This window comes from Hemibagrus wyckioides, linkage group LG07 (genome assembly GCF_019097595.1).
Source record: "Hemibagrus wyckioides isolate EC202008001 linkage group LG07, SWU_Hwy_1.0, whole genome shotgun sequence".
NCBI lineage: Eukaryota > Metazoa > Chordata > Actinopteri > Siluriformes > Bagridae > Hemibagrus > Hemibagrus wyckioides.
The window spans coordinates 34,174,523-34,194,168 of record NC_080716.1 but is presented as its reverse complement, the minus strand read 5'-3'; the positions used below and the strand labels follow the sequence as shown (position 1 = coordinate 34,194,168).

Genomic DNA, 19,646 nt, shown 5'->3' with positions numbered 1-19,646 from the left:
TACTGACACTGAATAATACTGCAGGATTGAGTTATCTGTCTTTAAGATAAAACTTTATTAATCCCATGTGGGAAATTCCAATGTTACAGCAGGAGACAAGAAACATTATGAAACAATGAAAAGACAACAATATAGCAGCAGTGAACTGATAATGATGTATTTATTTAACTGATAAAACATTTCATCCATAAATCTCCTCAAACAACTACAATTAAAGTTCACACAGCTGAAAAGTCACACAAATCTAACATCAAAATCTAACTGAGATTGTAAATCTACTCCTTATTTAACTAGAGGGCATCTTCAAATCAAATAGTGTATTCTCCATATTTATACTGGTTGTGTTGCATTTGTTTTTTTGTCCTTGTTGTAATTATGTACCTCTTCTGTTTTGTGTTGCTGTTGTTGAGTTTCCTCCCTGTTGTTTTCTGTGTGTTTGTTTATTTAAAATAAAGTTAATTATCCTGACTGGCTGCTCTCTCTGTATTTAGTCTGATCCTGCTCTGTGGAGGCACTCTATTTGGGGTATTAATGAGTCTGACCATGTAAACAAACACATACATGAGAAACTATGGGAAGAAAACTCCACAACAGCTACATAAAACAAAATCCTGAAAACAATTACGATGAGGACCCAGCAAAACAAAAAGAAAATGCAACACAAGCAGTATAAATATGGAAAATACTAACACCACATTAGCGACAAGTGTGCAGAGATAGGGAGGGACTAAGAATTAGGCAGGGCAAACACGTGAAAACACAAAACAAACCAAACCACATGACACAGAAAACACAATGCCGGAAAGCCCTCTAGTGTTCTGACAGGGACATGTACAACCATCCTGACAGTTCTAGTGGCTGAAGTGGTTAAGGCTCTGGGTCAACGACTGGAAGATCGAGGGTTCAAGCCCCAGCGCCACTAAGTTGCCACTGTTGGGCCCTTGAGCAAGGCCCTTAACCCTCTCTGGTCCAGGGGCACTGTATCATGGCTGACACTGTGCTCTGACCCCAACCTCCAAAGATGGGATATGCGAAGAAAGAATTTCACTGTGCTGTAATGTGACAAATAAAGGCTATTTCTTTTCTAAAAGATCACAAGTTGATGATGTAACATGTAAGGATGTACATATGATGATATCAAAGTTTAGTGGCACAGTCAGATCAACACCAGTGTGGAGTTGCTATGATGTCTCGAGAAACAAGGAAACATTTTCCATTTGCCGTCTATGTTCAAAAGACATATCACGTGGATAAATGTTGGCCAAAGCATTTAATACAAAAAACCTGATTCTGCACTAATGAACAAGCTTGTCACGTTTCACCACACCCTGTCCTGTTGTGGCAAGCACTTCCGGGTCAGCAGCCAGCTTGGATCATGCACTTCCAGGTCAGATGCTTTCTTCTTAAACTCTTTTACGCTATTTAAGGATGCTCCCATCTCTCGCTCACTGCCAGATGGTCTCAACAGTTTCCCTGAGTCTCTGTGAGTCATCCCGCCGTATTTCACTCTAGCCTTTTTCCTGGTTTTTGATCCATGCCTGTTTTCCTGGTTTTGCCACTCTGATTTCTCTCGTTTGGATATTTTTCCCCGTGGATGTTCTGTATATTTTTGCCCGGTATGTTTCTTGGATTTAGCTCGTAAACCTTGCTACTTTGTTTCCCCCAAATTGTGGATACTTTTCCGAGCTAATCTTCCAAATGCTGTTTGACTGTTTTCTGGTTTTTGCCTCTCCGATTTTGCCCATTTGGATCTTTGCCCTCGGGATGTTCCATATATCTCTTGCCTGGTATGGTTGGCACTAGAATGGATTTGCTACTTGGTTTCACTGCATACTGTGGATTTTTCTGAACTCTTCCAAATGCAAATATTTGTGTATGTACTTTGGATTTTTGCCCCACATGTGGAATACTGTGTGTAAATTCAGCTACTTCTATGGATTTAGGACTTCTGTGCAAGTATTGGAGATTCAGCTACTTTGTGCACCTTTTGCTCTCTGGGATATTGTGTTTATATGCTGCCTGCCACCCACTGCTAGCTGGAACTGTGTTTCCCCTTTTGCCATTATTAAACTTCCTTACCTAACTCCTGTCTGGCGTCCTGCACTTGAGTCCGTTCTTGTGGTCTACCTGAGAGAGCCACCGCAAGACATATGGTGAATGCTAAAAACAACCAATGGCTACTAGCGCTCAGATTAGCCATCAATTACAGCTGTGCTGAAAAAAAAACACCAAACAATAAAAAACACACTGTGTAAAGTTTCTTGATCCAGTTTTGACTCCCCATCTGTGGCATTACTTTGTATGAAAAAAGAGGTTAAGTCTAACAGTCAAAAAAAAGCTTACATTTAATTTATAGAAAGCTTGAACATCAGGGTAGATATCAGCCGAACGCAATGACAAAGAATCTGTAGATGATATCGGCTGGAAAAATCTGGAGTGGAGCATTCCTATTAATGAAGTGGCCAGTGAGGGTATGCTCTGAAATCTTATCATACTGAATAATTTGTTTGTCTCCGACTGGCTGTGGAGACTCTAGCTTCAAATGGTCATTTTCAGTTTGGACAGTTTTTGGCTTTAACAAGTTCAATGATGTCAGTGTAGTTAAATTTACCCACATTATCAGCAGTTTAAAAGTTAGTTATTGCACATCCATCTTCACACCTCCTCCACTTTTTTACAGCTGAATTTCTACCACTACATGAAAATAGATAATAAACCACATCTGTGACCTGCTCTTTGCTCTCAGGCCTCTAACATGGTCACTGCTCTGTGTGTACAGGACTAATGAGAAGTGTTTGTTTCTGCACAATTATTGATCTTATTTTTAGCACTGAAAGAATAATTAATGGTAATTGGTAAATATTGATCCCTGATTGCACTTGGTATTAGTGTGTATTAGACTGAACTTGCTGTATTGAGATGTTTCCAGGCACAGACCATAATAGTATCAAAAGTATTTCTGGAAATTATAAGGCTTTTGAGTTTATTAAAACCTTTCTGTATACAGAAAACACTGGGTGAAGATCCCAACAATACAGACTCTTAATCTTATAAGATGATTTAAACCCTGTGTTTTAAACTCGCTCTACTTCTACTCTTACCTGTTGAACTATCATAGTTACTGAGAGTAGATACACATAAAACTAAACCCTTCTCATAACAGATATGGAGACACTGATCCACCTGAACAGTCCTGCTGAAGTACACACAATGTCCTAATCACACAATAAGATCATCACTCAGGACATTCAGACTGCAGATGAACAACTTTATACCCCACCACTCACTCTAATGAAGACACAAAGAGAACATTTACTCACAGAGCATCACAGAGAGTGGACTGAGCTCCATCCTGTCCCTCTAATGACTGACTGACAGAGCAGAGGTGTGTGTAAAAGCCTTACCACTTTACCACTTCCTGTGTTCTCAGATAGAGAGAGCAAAAGAGAAAGAGAGGAAGGATGGAGATTTGTAAACTAATCAGCCATAATCACCTGCCTAATACTGTGTGTATCCCCCTTGTGGCAGTAAAGCTCTGAACCCTCAAAGCATGAACTCCACAAGACCTATGAAGGTGTTTTGTGGTATCTGGCATCAAGACATTTGCAGCAGATACCAGCAAGTCATATGAGGTCAGGCCTGCATCCAAGAAAACATGAGACATCTATTAAACATGTAGAATGAACTGGCAACTCAAATAGGATCATTACACAAATAATGGACAAATAATGGACTAATCCATTTTTTGAAGGGGGTTATTGGTTTGGAAATGAAAACTTATTTTATCAATGTTGCATGGTTTTGCTAAAATTTTGTTTCACTGAGTGTGATTTAACGTATTACACATATAGGAATTCAGTCATAAGAAGAGGCCTTTGAACTACAGGAAATGGGTTTCTATTGCTTTTCCTGATAAGAGGCTGGATGTTAATACATAGTAAAATGCAGCATATCTCAAACAGACACTTTAAGCAGAAATGTATCTCAGAATGGACAAAACATAGAACTTTGAAGTGAATAAACCACAACAGCAGATCGCTCCTATCAGACAAGAAAAGGAATCCAAGCCCAGACCTGACACCCAAACTGACCATTTTAAAACTGGACATCTGGTCTAATCTATCTTGACTTTTACTGCATGATGCATATGGTAGCCACAGAATTTGGTATCAACAACTTAAATGCATGCAACAAGCAAATATTCACAGCTTCACACCTCCTCCCCTTCTTCACTGCTGAACACACAGCACTGAATTAAAAAAAGACAACATGAGCTAAACCACAACTGTCACCTTGTCTTGTTCTCACACTTCTAAATCTGTCATTGCTCTGTGTGTATCAGTGTACAAGACTAATGAGAAGAGTTTATTTCTGTATAATGCTTTGATAGATTTCACACAAATAAGTAAATAATATTAGACAAATTTGATGTTAATGTGTATTAGAATGAATATTGCACTGAGATTCTTCACAGTAAAGACCATAATAGTAACAATAATGTTACTGTGGTTATAAAGTATTTTCTCTGTTTGAAGTTTCACATTTCTTCCTGAATGTGGATGGCCTTGATGTGCTCCTGGGTGTCTCCAGGACAAGGCTTCAGATTCACAACAACCATAACTAGAATAAAGTGTTTCCTGTAGATGGATTAATGATTCTGTGAGACACAACACAGCTCCTATATTTTTAGGTTTTTCTCACATGAATAAAATCACTTGTGATCCTGAGCACCTCAATATATTCTTGTTAATTTTTTTTCCAGAGATAACACAACCTGCTGCATGAGCATTCCCCACTCATAACTTCATTTTATTTAATTAAATCAATTCAAGCCAAGATGCTTTTATTGTCATTTCAACCACATATAGCTGACGCAGTACATAGTGAAATGAAACAACGTTTCTCCAGTACCCTGGTGCTACATACAGTAGACAATAAACAACATATAGTTACTAACAGAAACAACAATACAGAGCTAGGACAGAAGTTTGTCCTGGCTACATAAAGTGCAACATGTGCAATCAGGTGCAAACAGTGCAAAGACAAGACGTGCAAAAAACAGGAAGTACAAAAAAAAACCCAGCAACACAAGGCAGGACACATAACGCTGAAAAAATATGCGCAATGAAACAAAGGGGAACAAAGGTGACATGCAAAATGAGAAACTGTAAAAACCATGTATCTAATTACATATATGTTTGTTAACATATATATAGCAACATGACAATGTGGATTGTGCAAAAATGCAGTAGCAGCAGTTGAAGTAGTGCAGATAAGAAGTAAACTTGGCAGCGGTTGAAACATTATAACAGCGGGTGAAGTAGTGCAAATAAGTTGTAAAACTAAAAAAGTAGTAAAACCATTATGCCTCATATGGACAGTATTCCTGGCATATGTGACCACTGCAGCTTGTGACCATGAAAATGTTGCTGTGGATGATGAATTATTACTCATACAGTGAATCATGGATTACTATTCAAATGGTGTATTTTATTCTCAATGTGAATAAATAATCCAAACAGTAATAGTATTCCTAATGTGTTCCTAATAAAATGGCCAGTGAAGGTATGTTCTAAAATCTTATCAGTCTGAATCGTTGTTTTGTCTCTAACTGACTTAGCTGTGGAGACTCTAGCTTCAAATGCTGATGGAGTTCAATTGATCCCCTTATCAACAGTTAAAAAATAAAAAGTTTGTTGTTATCACACATCTATCTTCACCCCCCCTCCCCCTTTAACAACTAAATTTCCACCACTACGTGAAAATAAACCACATCCGCGACCTGCTCTCTGTTCTCAGGCCTCTAACACAGTCACTGCTCTGTGTGTGCAGGACTAACTGTTTGTTTCTACACAATTGATACTCTTATTTATAACATGGAAATAAAACTTATTAATAATTAGTTTAAAGTTATTGTGTGATTATTATTTGTTTTAATGTGCTGTGTGTTAGTTTTGTATTAATGTGTATTAGAGTGAACATATTTCCCTGTACATACCATAATAATAACAAAAATGGAAATGTAGGTTATAAGTCATTTCTCAGTAAGTCTTGTTGATGCTAACAATGTTTTGTAAAAAGCGTTCTGTATACAGGAAACAACACCAGAAAACGACCATCAGGTACAGATTTCAATTTAACCCTGTGTTTTAATCTACTTGTACTCTTACCTGTTGAACTATCATAGTTACTGAGAGTAGTTACACATCAAACTAAACTCTTCTCATAACAGATATGGAGACTCTGATCCACCTGAGCAGTCATGCTGAAGTACACACAATGTCCTAATCACACAATAAGATCATCACTCAGGACATTCAGACTGCAGATGAACAACTTTATACCCCACCACTCACTTTAATGAAGACACAAAGAGAACATTTACTCACAGAGCATCACAGAGAGTGGACTGAGCTCCATCCTGTCCCTCTAATGACTGACTGACTGACAGAGCAGAGGTGTGTGTTAAAGCTGAGCTACTTTACCACTTCCTGTGTTCTGAGAGAGAGAGAGAGAGAGAGAGAGACAGAGACAGAGACAGAGACAGAGACAGAGAGACAGACAAAAAGACCCACCACAATGTCTGGCTATAACCCCTCTTGTATGTAGATATGCAGTTCAATATTCAAACATCTGGGCAGGAGTTTTTTGAATGTCTGGGGATGTGTAAGACAGGGGCAGGAATTTAACATGTGAACAGTCAATTTAGTTCCATAGATGCCATATGGTTATATTGCTGTTACTGGGTACTGGGCAAATAGTTTGATGCTATGGCAATTGTTCACAAAACGTTTATTCACTGAATTTGGGAGGAAATAAATAGGCAGCAAATGTAAACATACCTAAAAAAAAATTTTCTACCACTTAGCGAGTTTGTCCAAGTGGAGTTGCCGTACCTAGCTGTCCAAAAAATCGCGCATGCGCAGTTTAGATCAAGCAGCGGTTCCCCTCCATGCTCGAGTCTCCTGCTTGTAGTCCATGTGATGTTCTGCTCTTGTCAGGACCGTGTTACAGCAAGACAAAAGTCACAACTCATCCAGATAGTTGAAGACACTTAAGGTAAGATCAACTAAGTTCCGATTATAAATGTACTTAGTGTTAGCTTTATATTGTAGACTTCTGGAAGAAAGTATGTCCGGGGGCGGGGCTAGGGGGAAACAGATCCCCAAACAGAGTTGGACACAACACCGGCATTACTTTTGAAAACTGCCACAGCAGAAGAAAATCCTCACAACTGTAACGTTAGCAGAAGAGACTGAACAAGCTTTGTCTAAATAACTAAGCGCTAGGCAACTAACACGTCGAGCTAACAGGTTAGCTAGCTAGCACGTTACAAGCAGGTTAGCTGATGTTATGCTATAAATTTAGTTTCGGTTTCACTTTATAATCATCAAATGTAAACGCAAAGGCTACCGCTAACACAAATTAGCTCGCAGGTAAGCTAACAACGGTATTAAGTTAATGTTCAGAGTGAAATTATGTGCATTTTTGCTCAACATGAACAGAAAAGTGGAAATTATGTCCTTTTTGCCCCAAAATAAAAAGAATGATGAGGCAGTGCTTGATGATCCAGATGTCAAGACAGATGCATCAGAAAAGGAAGAGAAACAGCAAGAGAAAGTGGAGGGAAAGCCAGAGGATTTGTTAGTGGAAGGTTATTAAAGTAAGGACACAGAACAGGAAGTAAAGTCAGAAGCACCTGACAGTGAGGCTGAAGAGGACACAGGTGAGGAGGAGGACATCCACAAGCAGTAGACCATCAGGTGTGTGATGTTGGAAACATGTTTATCTGTGTGTAAAGCAGTGTAATTACTGTTCATATGGTGGGAGTGTGTAGTCTTATGATTTACATTACTCATAAACTCATGTCATGTCATTGCTCTATCAAGATAAATATTCCTTTAGTGTTTCTTCATCACTACATGTGCTCCATATTGGTTTGTCTTTATCCACAGAGATCAGCTAGTGTAGAGACTCATCAATTCAGAATCTGAAGTTTTCAAGGACCTTGATGAAGGACAGGAGAAGAATCTTTACAGCAGTCTGGTACGACATTCACCCTTTGGCTTGAATATTTAAGATTACTGGACTATTCATTTCTAATACTATTCACACACACACACACACACACTCCATCATTCTATCATTCTCTACCAATTCACTTTGTAATTAAATAAACATTAAATAAACATTAAGATTTCCTGAACATTAGTTTTTGTCTCTTTTGTTCTGAGTTGAATGTGCCCCTCTGACAAAACAGATTTTGTGTAAATATTTATACACTACTAGTCAAAAGTTTGAACACACCTTGTTCAATGTTTATTTTCCTCTTCACTGTATTCAGCATTGTATTTTAATCCTGAAGATACTGATATTGACAGTACAAATATGGAATTATGTAGTCAACAAAAACGTGTTAAATAACCCAGAATATGTTTTAATATTTTTGATTCTTTAAAGTAGCCACCTTTTGCTTTGATTGCAGCTTTGTACACTCTTGGCATTCTCTCAGCCAGACTCAGGTAGTCTCCTGGATTGGTTTTCCAACAATCTTGAAGGAATTCTCAGAGGTGTTGAGGACTTGTTGGCTGCTCTTCCTTCACTCTCTGGTCCAACTCATCACAAACCACCTCAGTTGGGTTTAGATCAGGTGAGTGTGGAGCTCAGGTCATCTGATGCAGCACTTCATCCCTCCCTTTCTTGGACAAATACCTCTTATCTAGTGGTATGTTTGTTGTTATTGTCCTACTGAAAAACAAATGATGGCCTCACTAAAAGCAAACCAGATTGGATGGCATGTCACTGCAAAATGCTGTGGTAGCCATGCTGGTTAATTGTGCCCTCAATTTTGACTAAGTCACCAACAGTGTCACCAGCAAATCACCCCCATACCATCACACCTCCTCCCCCATGCTTCACATATTCAGGAATTGTCTGTTCACCCTCTCTACGTCTAACAAAGACATGGTGGTTAGAATCAAAAATCTCAAACTTGGACTCATCAGACTAGAGGAGAGTTCTCCACTGATCTTATGTCCAGACCTTGTGTTTCTTGGCCCAAGCAAGTCTCTTCTGCATGTGGTTCTTCCGAAGTAATAGTTTCTTTGCCATAATACAACCATGATGGACTGACTCCTACAGTCTTCTCTGAACAGTGGAGGTTTAAATATGTCTGCTACTTGATCCCCAAGAAGCATTTATGTGGGCTGTAAACTGAGGTGCTGTATTTCGGCAGTTTCTGAGGCTGGTAATTCTAATAAACTTCTTCTTGGTAGCAGAGGTAGCTCTTGGTCTTCCTTTCCTTGGACTGTCCTCATGAGAGCCAGTTTCATTATAGCATTTGCTGGTTTTGGTGACTGCACTAAGAGGGATACATTCAACGTTCTTGAGATTTTTCAGATTGACTGACCTTCATTTCTTAAAGTAATGATGGACCGTCTTTTCTCTTTATTTAACTGAATCTTTCTTGCCATAACATTTTGTACAGTAGTTGTAGTAGCACTAATAGGGCTATAGACTCTGTACACACCCTCCCTCTTCTCAAGATAACTGATGCTCTAAACACAGTAAGAAGGCAAGAAATGTCACAAATGTATTCATGAAGACACACCTGTGAATTAAAAACCCTGCCAGGTGACTACGCTGTGAATCTGATGAGAGAATGCAATGAGTGTGCCAAGCTGTCAGCTACTTTGGACAATCTAAAATATAAAACATATTCTGGGTTGTTGAACACTGTTTTTGTTTGCTACATAATTCATGTGTTCTTTTATAGTTTGAAGTATTAGTATACAATGTTGAAAATAATAAAAAATAAAGAAAAATTCACTGAAGGAGAAGGTGTGTCCAAATTCCAAACTTTTAACTGGTACTGTGTGCATTATTGTATATGTATGTATACATGTGTGTATATGTGTGTGTGTGTATTAAATCTCACAGCAAGAGGATTGTTTTTTTGTTCATTGTTTTATACACACAGTGTCTGTAGAGTTGAAATAAAAATGAGTTTTAACTAAATGCAGTGTGAGAATGTTTATTTGGTCCAGAAGCAGTATAACTGACATCTAAAATGAGTCTGAAGTTGACGTTATAAGCCGTTGGAACACTGGACACTTATTTTTCACATCAAGACTGTTAAGACTCTCACTGTAAAACCTGTTTCTCTGTGTAACTCAGTATGTGGTGGTCAGTGACTAAAAAGTGAAACTAAAATGCCTTTGACTCCCTCTAGTGGTAACTGCTGTATGGTTTTAATCCTGATATTATCCACATAGATTTATACATAATTTATTAAATTATACATTATCACTGAACAACCTTCAGTTTAATAATCACTTAAACAACATTCATTTCAATTAGATGTCACTTTATAATATTCTCTGTTCTTTACTTTAAACATCAATAGTAACGCACTGTAAACATGACAGTTTCAGACATCCACCGATCTCTATTTTATAAAGACGTGTCTCGGGTGCTCTGTATCTCTAGGTATCAGGTGGAAAGTGATTATTTAATTTTATTATAAACTTCTTTAAATAGAGATGCTAAGCTTGACCTGCACACAGCCCCTAGATGGCGCTGTGACCTCGTGCAATGCTGCCGGTAGCGGCATATGCATTAAATAAATTTATTTTTAAACTTAAATATATTTAATTTTAATGAATTAAATTTAATAACACAGTATTTTGTAGTTGCATTGTTTAAGGACATTTCATGATTTCTTTATCTTTCTTTCGTTATTTCTTCTTGTCTTTATACAGTAAATAATGCTGACTTAATGGAAATCATACTCCGGACTCAGAATGTCACTTATGGACTAATTATCCAGTATCCACTCATCCATTACTTATACAGATGGGATTCAGCCTCCAGAGCCCTCACTCCATGTTTTTTTTCTAGCAGTCTAAACACCCTAAAAATTTAACTTTTGTAGATTTCTGGTTTAATCACAGCAAACCCTTATGAGTGATCATCAGGACTAACTAAGGTCTAGGAACACCAGAGTAAATTCATCACATGAATTTGTTTCCTCTTGCTGATTTTTTTCTGTCAGCTACATGACTTAAAATCATAGAAGCATTATGATGATTATGCAATCAAGAAGTACAAGAAGGAGCAGCTGCTCCCCCAAGTCCACCAGAACATTCAGCCTCAGAGCAACAGCATTAGAGGAGTGCTCAATAATTTCCCAGAGAACTACAAGGACAATAACAAGTTAAGATAAAACCTGTTCTTCATACCATATAAGGAAATGTGGGCGTGTCTTCAAATCCATATATTGATAGTTAGAATAATGTTCTTCCAGCTCATGTACACTGATTTACTTTCAGAGATTTTGTGAATGCATAATATTTGTATTCCACTTCCAATGCTTTATTAAAATAGGTATTGTGCATGCATAAAACTTTAATACAAACATTATTTAAGCTACAAACAAAGTCATATCAGGACATTTATGAACACAGTGAGATGAGTTACAAAGCATCAGGTCATTTGTAAAGACAAAAATATGAACAATTAAAATTTTGAAAAAGCAAGTGTGTGTGTGTGTACAAGCAGAACAACAGATCATATGACATCATCACTGATCCAGGACTGCATACAGCAGAATCAAATAAAAGTAAATAATTCTTCATCTCAGTTAACTTTACTTTCATCTTAATTCGTTCATCAGTGAAGTTTTGTACATCAACAAGAAGTAGACTCTACTGCTGTGTACAGGAAGTGGATGAGTAGACTCTACTGCTGTGTACAGGAAGTGGATGAGTAGACTCTACTGCTGTGTATAGGAAGGGGATGAGTAGACTCTACTGCTGTGTATAGGAAGGGGATGAGTAGACTCTACTGCTGTGTACAGGAAGGGGATGAGCAGACTACTGCTGTGTACAGGAAGGGGATGAGTAGATTCTACTGCTGTGTACAGGAAGGGGATGAGTAGACTCTACTGCTGTGTACAGGAAGGGGATGAGTAGACTCTACTGCTGTGTACAGGAAGGGGATGAGTAGACTCTACTGCTGTGTACAGGAAGGGGATGAGTAGACTCTACTTTCTGAGGAAGCTCAGATGCTTTAATGTTTGCAGTAAGATGTTGGAGATCTTCTACCAGTCTGATGTTGTGAGTGCTGTCTTCTTTGCAGCATTATGCTGGGGAGGCAGCATTAGAGCCGGAGAAGCAAGGAAGCTGAACACACTGATAAAGAAGACTGGCTCTGTACTGGGATGCTCCCTCAACTGTTTTGATTTGATCGTGGAAAAGAAGACACTAAACAAACTAATGTCCATCCTGGACAATGCATCACATCCCCTCCATGACTTATTGGTCAAACAGCTGCAGCAAGGACCGGTACAGGAGAATAGTTCATCACTGTACCAGGATGTTATTGTGTCTGTTCCTTAAATAAGTGCATTGGGCTTCTGTTGGTGGGATTCTGTTTACTGCACTGCTGCTAATCACTATATAATTACACTGATGCAGATTATTGTGGCTTATTGTCATATCTACCTTGCTACATATCTCTTGTTACTACTTGCACTGATGTATGCAATTATTTTAATTTATAATATTATATAGACAATATAGCAAATATAGAATATTTTATTCCTCTTGATCATTTCTTATAATATTAAACATATATTATTCTTTTTCTGCAGCTATAATGTGTAAATTAATGTGTAAAATCTATCTATCTATCTATCTATCTATCTATCTATCTATCTATCTATCTATAGGTTTTCCTTCTATCTGTTTGATAACTGTAGCTTCATCAGAACAGACACATGGCTCACTGCAGAGAGAAAGAAAGAGACAATAAATACATTCATAAATACATTTCTCCTGATATTGCTGTCACTGATGTTAGAAACTAGTTAACTTGTGGAATCAGTGACCGAGGAAACAAATCAGTTATTCGGGTAATTTTCTGTGTCAGTATTTTGTTTATAGTTAACTCTGCCATAACTGTCCAAGTAGACTGGGATGATGGAAAATTATCTAGACAGCTTCCAAACAAACATGGATGAACTCTTACAGATTCTGTGAGCTGGGTTTTGTGTACATGGATACTGTAACTGCTAGATAACAAAATCTACTTAAGGCACCTTTTTAAAATCTTTCTTACTCCATGGTGTTTGGTTTGTCTTTTAAGATTTATGCTGTAAATGTCATTAGTCTTACCTCCATGTTGCGCTTCAGCTCTGAGTAGACAGTATCATCAGTCACACTGGCCTTTTCTAGTGGAAATCAGATATCATGAATTAATCTCCTGAAATATTTCAACTTCATTCCAATTTAAATTATTACACAGAAAATGATCTAGATATGAAATCATACATAACTAAAATACATTAATTTAACATTTATGGAAGGAGTCTCCAGTGTTAGCACTGTGACATTTTCTGACATGGGAAAATTTTCATGACAGAGGACTTTATGCTCGGTAACAGGAGAGATAACAGATTTTGTATTATTCACTTTATGAGAAAAAAGTCTGGTGAGGGAATGACTGTTTATACTGTATGTGCTGTAACACAAATGATAACAGGATCTAAATTTCCATAACTCATCAACATATACATCAATCATTATCAGTCTCTTGCCAAAACTACACTGACACCTAGCTGCTTTTTTAGAGTAGATCTTCATTTATCATTCAGCATGTGGTATCTTAACAGTGTGTGATAAGTTTTTAATGATTAGTGATAGAATACATATAGAATAGTGCTAGAACTGACTCGTCTGATCTAAATTGTAGCTTATCAGATGCTTGGATGCAGATTGTTAATATAACAAATGATTAAATGTGCTGAAGACAGAATTGTTATTTGCTTATTTTGTTTTTAAATGTAACCATGAAATGTCCCAGCATTAAAAAAACTATACCATTGTTCCTGTTTGCCTTCTTTTTCTTTGAGACCTGTTTTAGTCTCTACAAGACACTTCTGTACTTTACTGTATAGAGTTAATCTATAGTTAAATCTCCTAATGTAAGAGGAAATGTCTGGAATGAAATAAAGTTACCTTTTCCACTCCTGCACAACTCATTGGCATAGATAGTCACATCATCCACATTGGCATAGATAGCACTTTCTACAGAAAACAATTTAAAGAAGTCCTCAGAACAATACAAAAAAAAAAAACTAAAAAGATTTTAGAAGAACGAATGTAGATATAAACAGTCATTGAGACAGTGTCTGACCAGCCTGAAGTGGTGTGTGTCCTGACTGAGAGTCTTCAGCTCCTGACCGGATCTGATTCTGATCTGATGTCTGATTGGTTTTCTGCTGCTTTTCTACAGAGAGAGAGATTCTACATCTGAACATTGTGTAAATAGTGACCAAAACATTTTATATTTCTATTTTACACAGGCCTGATTACAGCATAATAAACAGAGTGTGTACAAAAGGTCACCTATACAATAGAAATAAAAAAACAAAAAACAAATATTAATTATGAATGCAATAACAATATGTGTAACATGATATATAGGATTTAAATATAGGATATCTTTGGATTTAAATAGTATTCAAAACTATTCGATTTTTTTGTTAGAAATTTATATTTTCATTACACTGAATTTGCTCTTAACTTGCATTAGCACTTCAGTCATATTATTTTGCTTTTTCTTAAAATAGAATTTTGCTCTAAATATCACTTTATAGCATGTTATGTGTTTATAAAAATATTGATGTGTAATATGACTATGTAGTATTTGTTACATTACAGTTAATATTTCTATATTTAGTATGTGTAAATAATTATTATTTACTTCAGAGTCTACACTGTATTTAAACTGTTTCTTGCACTGTAATCAGGATGATATCTCACAGAATAATATTGACTTTATTCCTTTATAATAATGAAATATTCCAAATAAGATCTTTTCATCAACACTTTTAGTTATGAATTCATCAAGAAAACCTTTAGTTATTGTCCATGATTATGTAATGCATCAAAATGGGGGGAATGGCCATCGGGAGCACCGGGACATTTCCCGGTGGCCTGGCGGTCATTCTGGCCTGCCGCCTTGCAGCAATCACCTTGACTTGAAGTGGCGCCACGCAGACCGAGCTAGTATATAACGTCAAAGTACCGCGAGAGTGACTTAAGAGTGTGCACTTGAATATGCTCTAGAATAAAAATTAATTACCTACACACGCATTTACAACATGGCTAACACCTAATAAGTTCACTTTGTGCAAGCTAATGGTGTTTACACAATATAATTTTAAAAAATATAATGAGTTTAAAAAAAAACATGTTGCAACATCTTCGAAAATAACAAACTAGCACACTGTTTTAGAGATGGGGATACAGTATTTTCTTTTTCTTTTCTTTTTTTTTTGAAAAAGTGAGGAAGGAAGTGCTCCTGTTGCTGAACTAGAGGTGTTGGACAGTTGGACAGTCAGAGCAGGAACCTTTGCTAAACAAAACTAAACATGCAGACTCTCCTCTTAGAACAGTATGTGCTTTTATGATTTATGAGGTCATCAGTAGTAGGACTGTAATCATAGGGACATACAGTTAATGGCTGCAAAATTAATATAAGTATAGATTACTGAACGTGTTTATTTCCTATTACAGAGCAACAAGATGTGCAGAGAGAGAGAGGGAGAGATTCAGGGAAAGATGAAAGAGACAGTGAAAGTCTCTGATAATCTATTTGATTATTTTGCCCGTCCTTAGTCCACAGATTTTGATTCATTTACTAGTGCTAATCACTTATTGTTTACTCTTACTGGTCTGTTTTTATTCCACTGAGTGAACATTGTTATCTGGTACACTGTCGTAGGTTTTGTTAAGTTTGTGTTTGTGTTTCTGATACTTTTGATATACCGTACATGATCACTGGAAATACATAATATATATATATGTGTATTTCTTTTTATCCCTTTTTTAAAAGTGTAAGCCAATTTTATATTTGTGGTGTGGTAGTATAGATGATGTATTCCTAGTGAGATTTTGAGGGTTCATTTAAGCCTATTTATTCATTTATAATTGGTCTGGTACCTGTTACATCAACTAATAGGGTTAGCCTACAAGATTAACAGTCTGGTGGATTACATGAATAGGGTGGCCGTGATGGCAGCAACAAAGGTAGCCTGGGATTGAGTCAAATTCCTGGCCTGAATTATTGTCCCAGTCTGCCACTGCATCAAAATGTGCTTTATTTTTTAGAACTTCTGGTTATATTCTACATAAAACAGCTAAAGCAGTTATTAGACCTTTTTTTCTTTTGCAGGACCACAGCAGGATCACTAAGATCAGTAAAGCGATGAAAAAAAATCCCAAACCCACAACCAGTCCTACTGTTAAACCACTGGATCTATGACCTGAGATGGAGGAGAGAAAAAGAGCAGAATATCACCAATTAAACATAGAATATCTGTTATTGAAAATAAAATAAAAATACATTTTCAAATGATTTCTCACGTGTGACTGAGATCCAGCTTTTGGGTGACTCTCCTCTCTCTGGGTGTTTACAGTGGTAGAAACCTTCATCTGACTTTGAGACAGTTTGGATGATCATCTCTCCTGTAGTCTGGTTCTGGAGAACTGATCCATCTTTATAGAAATCAGCTCGGAGGTTTGAGGGATTTGGGTTGTGATATAAACAGTGTAGAGTCAGAGGATGTCCCTCAGTCACAGGATGGACAGGACTCTCCAGGATCACATCACCATCTAGAACACAGAAAATCACAAACAAGGAAATCCACACACTATGATGTGTCTGTAGATAATAAATAAAAGTTCTCGCATTTATCTGTATATAACTTAAACCCTCTAAACCTGTGGAGTCTGCAGGTATTTAATTCAAGTCTGTAGAAAACTGCATACACTAGCTCATGAGAAAACATTCAACTGAATTATGAATATATCAGGATAGATATATATGAATATTGAATAATGATTTGATTCCATGCACATTTACTGGTACTAGTTAAACTGGTATCTACTACTAGCATACATGTATTCATACTCAGAACATTTTTCTTTTCCTTTAACATTAAACACACTACATGAAGACTCACCATGCACTGTGATGTGGACAGGATTACTGTTTTCTCCAGATTCAGACTCACACCAGTAAGCTCCAGTGTAGGATGTGGAGAGGAAGCTGATGTTACATGTAGATCCTGTAACTGATCCCCAGTGTGAACAATCTAACACTCTCTCACTGTGTGTGTATCGTCTCACTGTCCATCCAGTAGAGTTACTCTGGTCCTCACAGCTAAGTGAAAGAGAGTCTTTAGTAAAGTGTTGAGTCCTGCTGGGATTGATGATCAGAGAGACTGGAGGAGATTCACCTTAAAAACAGAAAAGAGCCATATAAATAAAAAAGATAAAAAGGAAACTTGCAATATAATGAGGCAGACCACGATGAAATGACTAAGAGATAAGCAGGATAAGTGCATTATTTATAACAGCAAAATATTTGTTCAAAATGATTCGTCTATTAGGGCAGTGCCATGGTTTGAAGTAGTGGGATACAATGGCATAATCTGTATCAGAAAAAATTCTCAATAACAAGGGGTGGAGACATCAAAAAATTCAGGAGAACACAAGGAAAATCATGAAAATTATCCTCTACCAGAACTTAGGGCTCTTTAACTACCTTATACATATGAACAAATAAATGTTGCATTAATCTGATCTTACATTCACACTTTTATATTCTACACTTTAAGGTCTCTGGGTGGTCCAGCAGCAGGATCCTGCACTCTCTTTCCCACGGCCTGGGTTCGATTCCTGGGCAGGGCACCAGCCCAGCCACTAAAGAGTTGACTCTCAGTGCCAGTCCCAAGCCTGGATAAAAATGGGAGGGTTGCGACAGGAAGGGCATCTGGTGTAAAACCTGTGCCAAATCATGCAGATCGAATGATCTGCTACAAAATGTCGGACGCTGCAATTGCGTGGGACTAATGCTAGGTTAATATATATATTTTACACTTTAACAGTTAATTTTCCTCACCAGTGATCCATAGTGGCTGTGGATTGCTGTACTGTGAGTGAAGGGCTGGTTCTCCTCTCTCTCCTCTGCACATATAAACTCCTGTGTGTTTAAGAGCAGCAGGACTGAGAGTGTAGTTGCCTCCAGATCCTCTGCTGCTGTCTGAGAGGAGCTCCACATACACGCTATAGCCACCATTATTATTTATTCCAGTTAAGCCGTCTCTGTAGGGAACAACTGTGTACCAGCTGAATGTCCAGTCTGTAGAGGAGTCTGTAACCTCACAGCTTAGAGTCACTGAGTCTCCTTCAGTCAGCCAGCTCTGTGGAGATACACTCAGTACTGCTTGTGGTCTCTCTGTTACACAGGAAATACAATTATTATTTTTTATTTGTTTTTATTCAATACACAGGTTTTTATGAATATCTAAATGTACAATATCATTTGTACCCAGAAATCCTCACACTCACCTATTACAGTCAGTGTAACTATAATCTGTCAGCAGTCATTTTACAATTTTATACAGCCCTGTTAAACTACAAAAGACCAACTAAGAACTGAGTAATAATTACAAAGTTATAGCTTTACATCTATTTTTAATTTTTTTTTAATAATTTTTTTTTAATAAAATTTTTAGTTTTTAAGTTTTTAAATATTTGCATTGGATCTCACATGCCACAAATGACAAATTCATTTAAATATAAGTTTTTCAAGATTATGTTGAACATTTTGGAACAAAAATGAACTAAAATATTTTTTCTTTCCTCTACTACCAAACCTGTGTTGAAAAGACAAAAAAATCATGATATACCTTTCACTGTAATCTTGACAGGATCACTGAATTCTGTGGAATAGTAGTAGCCAAAGAAATAGTAGGTGTAGTAGTTTCTCCTGTCTGCTCGACACTGGTACTCTGTTTCTCCTGCATTATCGACTGTCACTTTAAGTGTGTTTTCTTGTTCACTGTGCAGGTTCCATAATCGCTGATTATTTTTGTTCCACTGAAACCCCCATCCAGTCCCCTGCTGCAGCTCACAGCTCAGAGTGACGGTGTCTCCAGTGTAGACGAAGCTCTGAGGATTCACTCTCACAGTCGGTTTGGGTTTTGCTGTTGGTATGAAATGAACATTTCAGAGTTGCATTTTACTTTATAAATAAGCAGTAGATTCACTGTGTCTAACAGATGCTTTGTGTCTAAAACAAACATTTATATTTAACATTTGATATAAGATGTTACAGTTGTATGGTTGTATCTATAAAAATTCAGTATGTATACTACCAGTCAAAAGTCACACCTTTTAATTCAATGTTTTTTGTTTAGGGATTTATTTTCTACATTCTAGACCAATACTGGAGATTTCAAAACTATGAAATAATGACTATGAAATATGACTTAAGTAATACATATGTAATGACAACAAAAAACAGTCAGTTGTTATTTTAAGACACGAAGGTCAGGAGTTCTGGAATAGTTCTTGCAAGAACAGTATTGTCAAGTGCATTTGCAAAACCCATCAAGCACCATGATGAAACTGGCTCACATGAAGACCATCCCAGGAAAACAAGACCAAAATTTACCTCTGCTGCACAGAGGAGAAGTTCATTTAGAGTTACCAGCCTCAGAAATCACCAATTAACAGCACCTCAACCGTTATGACGACTTTACAGAGCGTCGGTAGCAGACATATCTCAATATC

General features: G+C 37.2%; 1 protein-coding gene and 1 long non-coding RNA gene across 2 annotated transcripts in view; one reads left to right on the top strand and one right to left on the bottom strand.

The window, feature by feature from the left end:
* The first annotated feature begins 6,968 nt into the window (after window positions 1-6,968).
* LOC131355690 (uncharacterized) lies at window positions 6,969-9,902 on the top strand. The gene is made up of 3 exons (XR_009204898.1): window positions 6,969-7,763; window positions 7,956-8,046; window positions 8,486-9,902. It is a non-coding gene; the product is annotated as an uncharacterized LOC131355690 (long non-coding RNA).
* Window positions 9,903-11,396: 1,494 nt separating this feature from the next.
* The window catches only part of LOC131355682 (Fc receptor-like protein 2), a 59,854-nt gene continuing 51,604 nt past the window's right edge, over window positions 11,397-19,646 (bottom strand). Inside the window, exons 4-11 of the mRNA XM_058394106.1 lie at window positions 17,971-18,306; window positions 17,030-17,305; window positions 16,431-16,679; window positions 16,223-16,330; window positions 14,197-14,289; window positions 14,019-14,087; window positions 13,176-13,231; window positions 11,397-12,786 (exon numbers count right to left, since the gene is read on the bottom strand). Of these exons, the coding sequence (XP_058250089.1) occupies window positions 12,784-12,786; window positions 13,176-13,231; window positions 14,019-14,087; window positions 14,197-14,289; window positions 16,223-16,330; window positions 16,431-16,679; window positions 17,030-17,305; window positions 17,971-18,306 (1,190 nt within the window). The 3' untranslated portion in view covers window positions 11,397-12,783. The remainder of the gene's footprint in view (window positions 12,787-13,175; window positions 13,232-14,018; window positions 14,088-14,196; window positions 14,290-16,222; window positions 16,331-16,430; window positions 16,680-17,029; window positions 17,306-17,970; window positions 18,307-19,646) is intronic.